Source organism: Ascidiella aspersa, chromosome 1 (genome assembly GCF_963924565.1).
Source record: "Ascidiella aspersa chromosome 1, kaAscAspe10.2, whole genome shotgun sequence".
Classification (NCBI taxonomy): Eukaryota; Metazoa; Chordata; class Ascidiacea; order Phlebobranchia; family Ascidiidae; genus Ascidiella; species Ascidiella aspersa.
Window position 1 is genome coordinate 8,287,046 of NC_139447.1, and position 6,445 is coordinate 8,293,490.

A 6,445-nucleotide genomic window follows, 5' to 3' on the forward strand; every position below is an offset into this window, starting at 1 on the left:
AGAAACACCATTTCTTAAATATTTACGTCACAAAGTTTCTTAATATTACGTCACAATGGGCTATGTGTGCTTTAAGCGAACATGGAATTTAATAAAATTAAAATATCATTCAGCCAAGTTGATTACTATAATCTTGTATTAACACAGCGCCCCAAAAGCTTCAATTTTAAATATGTTATATTCTCTTTGTATTAATATTATTACAGCTGCTGTTTTTCTTAGGTGGGAATTGTTTTGAAACAGCAGTTAAAACGCTCAACAGGGCAAAAATGTTGTGAACCACTGCCCTAATCCGCCCCCAAACTGCAATCCGAACTCCAGTCCACGCACCATATAGCAGTAAAGCAGAAAGTTACAACCTGATTGAAAGAGTGACAAGTAATTCTTGAACATCGGTTATATTCCTTACCCAGTTTTTTAGCACTGCAATATTCTTACAATAAACTTTTTTTATTAGATTAATGTTATAAAAAACTTGTTACCGTTAGCATTAAACTGCTCGCCACGCCTTGGCCATCAACACTTTTCTAAATACAATCACAGTATGACATCGTTATTTATTTCGAATTGATTTTTAAGTGCCGTGTACACTGTGCAATAATAGAACGTACGCCGAGTCACGGACTCACGATATTACTGTTGTATATAATAGCTGAGTGTAAAGGTGGCATAAATTTCAGGACAAAATTTTGGCTGGTTAGTTTTAATTACTGGATTCACATAATATTAAATTAATTTCCTTTTGTTTGTTTATCAGGGAGCTGCAAAGCCTTTAGCAGCTTCACAAATATGGATTTGACGTGCAACTAGAACAAAAAAACTAGGAAATAAGGATTTATATTGAAAAGCTTTTCTAAATGGCAAGGAGAAAAATATTTCACCGTTTTTTAACGTTAGGTATTTGCCAAATTGTGCATACGCTATTACAAAATAAATTTGTTACAAAATCAGTCGTATTGCAGAAACTATAGTGCAAGCAATTTTAAACTTTACTTCACTATTTTTCCTCCTCTTTTTTGTAAAGCAAACGCGCACATGCCCATCAACATACCAGTCATCGCCATACAGATCAAAGTGTACCAAAATACGACGAGAAACGTTCCGAACCAGTCTACCAGAAGTCCTGCAATTTAAAAGATGTTGAAATTAAATAAAACTCACTCACTCACTCACTCACTCACTCACTCACTCACTCACTCACTCACTCACTCACTCACTCACTCACTCACTCACTCACTCACTCACTCACTCACTCACTCACTCACTCACTCACTCACTCACTCACTCACTCACTCACTCACTCACTCACTCACTCACTCACTCACTCACTCACTCACTCACTCACTCACTCACTCACTCACTCACTCACTCACTCACTCACTCACTCACTTAAAAACCATACCATAAAAATATAGAGGAGATGCCCTTACCAGATACTAAGCCACTGATAAACAACGCCACACCGCCGGAAGTAAAGAACAGACCAAAGGCTAGGGGCATGATTCTGGGCTCCACCAGCTGAGAGATGGACGTTATAGATGAAGTGGTCACCGACCCGAACGTACAGCCGTAAAGGGTCGAGTACACTGCCAGCTCCGGGGCCATAGTGCTGAGCAGGGGAATGATTTGTACGACGGAACAAACCAGAATCAGCGCAGCCACCAATGCTACGATGTGGTCGCTTAAGCTCTTGAACCTGGATATAACCACGCCAGACATGAGTCGTCCCAGAAAGTCACCGACGGATAGAAGAGACAGCAGCATAGTGCTATTCGCTTTACTGATGTTGTTTGTAAGCGCGTGCGGGATAATGTAGATGTTCGGGACGTACATGGACAGACCCACACAGGTGTTGACAAAGAGAAAGCAAAACCCGAGCCAGTACTTTTTCAAGAATTTTGTCGCTCCATTCGCGTCGTTATTTTTTTTACCGGACTTATCTTGAGGGTGTGTTTGTTGCGATGAACAATGAGCCTTTTGCTCTAACTTTTGTAAAGTATTCGAACCGTCCTCTAGATCTGCACAAGGCGATATAGGGTGCACCAAAGCACCGGCACAGCAGGCGTTTAGGTTAACAGCCGCCAATATAAGGAAGGCACCTCTCCAGTTGTACGAGCCCAACAAATGCTGGTTGAGATAAGGGTAGAGCGAGCCAAGAGAGGTGGAGCCGCAAAGTGCGATTCCGTTTGCTAGCGGCTTCAAGGTGGAGAAGTAATACGATACTTGCGAAAGGGAACAAATTGACATAATCCCGTAACCAATACCTGCACACCAAAATAGACATGTAGACAAAGGAGAAAGTTTATTGTAGTGTTTTTATACAGCTAAACTTGAACGTTGGTGCTTTTCCAAGGAGGAAAGGCAATAGCGATACGCGCAGTTACTGTGTTTGCTATAGGCATTAAACAAAACAAGAGGAATTTGGAAATAAATTGTTGTATCGTGGGGAAAATAAACAAGTGTGTCGCAGTGTGTGTCATCACCTTTTTAGTATTTGATTTAATACACTCGATGCATTACAGAACTAAAAAATAAATTTAAAAAAATGTTTTTACACCAAAATAAATTAATTCCGAGCACCCGGTTTCGAAATATAATATATAAAAAACAGGATGTCGTGATAGATAAAAGTTTAGAGGTTACGACACATGTGCAATTACAGTGCTCTTCTAGTTTATTAGGATTGTCACTGTAAAATTTAGATGTTTTAATAGCCTACTGTACTGTTTTTTTTTATTTTTATTGGATTGGATTGCTTTTAAAAACCTGTAATAACGGATCCAAAGTACATGACAGCCATCACTGGTGAAATCGCACAGACAACGAGCCCAGTTGATCCGATAAGTCCTCCAATCATTATAACCTGTCTGGCGTCCAGCCATCTTGACAGGATGTGGGGAAGAACACCTAAAAAACACAATTAAAGTAAGTAATACACTGACCTATTACTACTGTAATACACGCTTAAGAGGAAAACCGACATTGTATAGTTCGCATGGTGACGTGCTAAAGGAGTAAGTTTGACCTAACTGAATGAAAGCACTAAACTCATCCAATTTTTTACTGACTTGACAGTATACAACATAAAGACGCTGTCTAGACATAAAGAGGATAGTGACGTAATATAGTGTTGACACTCACAATACACTGGTATGCCAATCTTCAGAGTAAAACCACTGCCTTGCCACAAAATGCTGACCAGACACAGCAAGGACACTACCTTGGCACAGTAAAAACACTGATTTGACACAAAGATACCTACACATTCAAGACGCAATGACCTGACACTATTAGGACACTGATCTCACGACCTAATCACAATCACGACTTAAAACCATCGGGACAAAGACTTAGAGAAACTAATAGCTTGGCCACGAAAAAAGTTGACCATAAGCGTGTTGATACTAACCTGACACCAATAAGACACTGATCTAAACAGTTAAAATACTGACCTGGCGCAGCAAGGACCCTGACCTGACAAAATTAAGACACCGACCTGACGTAAAAAAAAGACGTAAAAAAAAATAGGATACTGACCTGGCATAGATAGGACACTGACCTGACACGGTAAGGATACTGACCTGAAACAGTAATGACACTGACGAAGAGCGACATGAACCAGGATATGGACGCATTACTTGCACCAAACTCGTTTTTTATGTCAATGAAGAAGACACCAAAACTTTTTGTGGAACCAAAGGCTATCCCTCCGCACAAAAACGCCGATAGGGTGACAACCCAACCCCAGCCACCATTTGGGGGCTTTTTGAGAATAACAGATCCATTAAGAGTTTTAATTTTAAGTCCCATTGTGTATTTGTGCCTATAGGGAAACAGGGTTTAGAAAGAAGAGACTCTGTTGTGCACTTCGCGCCGCCATTGTTCAATAGAACAAGAAAACAGTCAGCCGAAAGCTAAAACATAATACGAATAACAAAGGCTATACAGAAGTAGATATCATTTTGAACGTTTAGAACAGGGGTTCTTACTTTTTTTTTTTAACTTTTTTTACCGCGGACCCTTAAAATTTTCTTTTATCTCACGTGGACCACTGTAGGCATAAAAAACAATTAAAAAATGACGTCATAAATTCACGTCACAGTACAAATAGACTTCATAAATTTGCTGATTTTGGTCCAAAAATGTGAAAGTGAAAAGGAGTTAAATACATTCAGTGCAAAACCGTTTTATTTTTAATTAAATTGTTTTCTTTAATAAATTGATTACTTCTTAAATATACACTAATATTTCAATTAGACCTTCGTGGACCCCCTAAAACTAGTTCACGAACCCCAGTTTAAGAACCCCTGGTTTAGAAGAACTCTTTATTCCTTTTCTACATAGAAATGAATAAAACTATATTGAAACTGACTATGTTGAAAATTAATAAAGAATATTTGAAACGTTTAAAAGTATACCTACTTCTATATGGGCTTTGACATTCTTACTACGTCTTACTACAACCTCCAAGCATTATGCTCCAAAAGCTAATGTTTCGCTAAAACGAATAACCTTTTTCTTGAGGTTTCGTATACAATGTATGGAAGACATGAAAACATAATCTTCTTTTTCAATTCAAAATAAACATAAATATACATTTTTAAAGCCGGACTTAATTCATAGACACACTGGGTCAACTAAAAATGCCAAACACCAAAGTTTTTAACCGAACGAACTATTTTACGAAAATCACAAAGCTTGAATGTAAACATCACCTGCTTCAATAATAATAATCTTACGGTTCAAGTGAATGATTTACAAAGTTGCCTAGCATTTTGCTACTGTATTTGTTTCGTTTGTTCAAGCATTTTTGGAAACTGCCAAAGTGCAGTTGCTAAAAACATTCGACCCTAACCCAGACGCTTATTGGCAAAAACTAATTAATGTCAGCTCAATTTAACGTTTTTTTAGATTACTTAGCATGATGATTGGTATACAAGGTTCGAGTCTTAACTTTCTTTCTTCGATCTGCCTAGCGCGTTTGGCCCATTTTTTGTGTACCAAACTGTATACTACTTATTTCCTACTATTTGTTTACAGCGCCGGCTGTTTAAGTAAAGCGCCTAATGCAACCAAACGTGCTTTGTGTGTAAACAAAAGTAAAGCCCAGCAAACGACATTAAAATACAGCAGAACTGATTTGTCTCCTAACATGCGGTACTGAACTTTCTTTTTAGAACTTGTTTTGCTTATCGCTGTGAATTACAGCAAAAAACAAAGGCCTCTCTAAGGGGGTTGAGGGAAGTAAAACAACACTCTGAAGCTGCATTTGTATTTTCAGTGTACTTGACAGTTGTGCGTTTTTTGTTGTGCAGATTGCGCTATGGTTCGGTGATTTTGTTTTTTTTCGTCTTCTTCAGCGCAAATGAACTACTTCAACGGCAATCAACCAGGCAGAGGCAATCGTAATAACAGAATCCAGTGTTTCTCGACTAATTTTTGCCGTAAGCCAACTACTAAGGCTTGGGAAGTATAACAGCAAAGGTTTGGCGACACAATGCTGTTTACTAAACTTGTTGTAAGCCTAAAGCGAACAAAACACAAACAAAACTGTAACATTATTAAATTCGAATAATAAATATCAACCATTTCTTCGTACTGCTTCCACAATTATCTCAATTTGTTTCAACATCTCAATAAATCTAATCCTGTGAACTACTGCAGTCGGCGACTTTACATGCTAGTGGTTAAGCGCCCATGCTGTTTTGGAAATGAATTTATTATTTTGTCTAGTAGACATAAAAATACACTGCACCTATTCATGGCGCTCAACGGTTTATGGTTGGGTGGGGAGGGATGGTGTTTTATAACATGACGCCATAAAACAACAAATCTAAAACATACCTGCTGTTTTATAGATAATTCGTACGCAAACAGGCAGCTAAAATTTAACACAAGCTTGTAAAAAAATAATATGTTTTAAATTCGAAAAACTTCTAATTTCACAGCGAATCGGCCACATAAAACAGACTCGCGAGTTACTCGATGTAGTCTAATCGCATTTATTAATTTAGCAGAAAAATACTTACGAGAGTAGGCTATAGGAGTTCACATGGCGCATCAACATACCATAGTGTGCTCACCAAATTTAGACTAAAAAATTGTTCTTAAAACGTCTAAAAACTTGTTAGAAAATACAAAAATTCGCATTAACTTGGAGTTTTTTTCATTATTATAGGCAAAAAAATATAGTTTTTCTGGGGCATGCCTGGTGTGAATTTTATCTGTAAGTTTATATCACAATGTTAAATTTGCCGTTCCTTAAAGTTTATCCCATGTTGAACTTTCATTCAACAACATCGATATTATATTTATCAGGAGCATTGACTAAAAATATGAAGCTGTTTTTTATTAACATCAGGGGGTAGACACACGTACCCAATGGTAACCCAACTAAGTATACTTACCAATTTACGTACTGTGTTCCATTGTTGTCTTTGTATTT

The 6,445-nt window shown here is 37.7% G+C and overlaps 1 protein-coding gene across 1 annotated transcript; it reads right to left on the reverse strand.

The window, feature by feature from the left end:
• Positions 1-912: 912 nt before the first annotated feature.
• LOC146167055 (monocarboxylate transporter 2-like) lies at positions 913-3,817 on the reverse strand. The gene is made up of 4 exons (XM_083385343.1): positions 3,582-3,817; positions 2,767-2,907; positions 1,431-2,264; positions 913-1,123 (listed from the first exon to the last, which is right to left on the reverse strand). The coding sequence occupies exons 1-4, from the start codon at positions 3,808-3,810 to the stop codon at positions 990-992; spliced, it is 1,338 nt and encodes a 445-aa protein (XP_083241469.1). The 5' UTR covers positions 3,811-3,817; the 3' UTR covers positions 913-989.
• Positions 3,818-6,445: the final 2,628 nt, after the last annotated feature.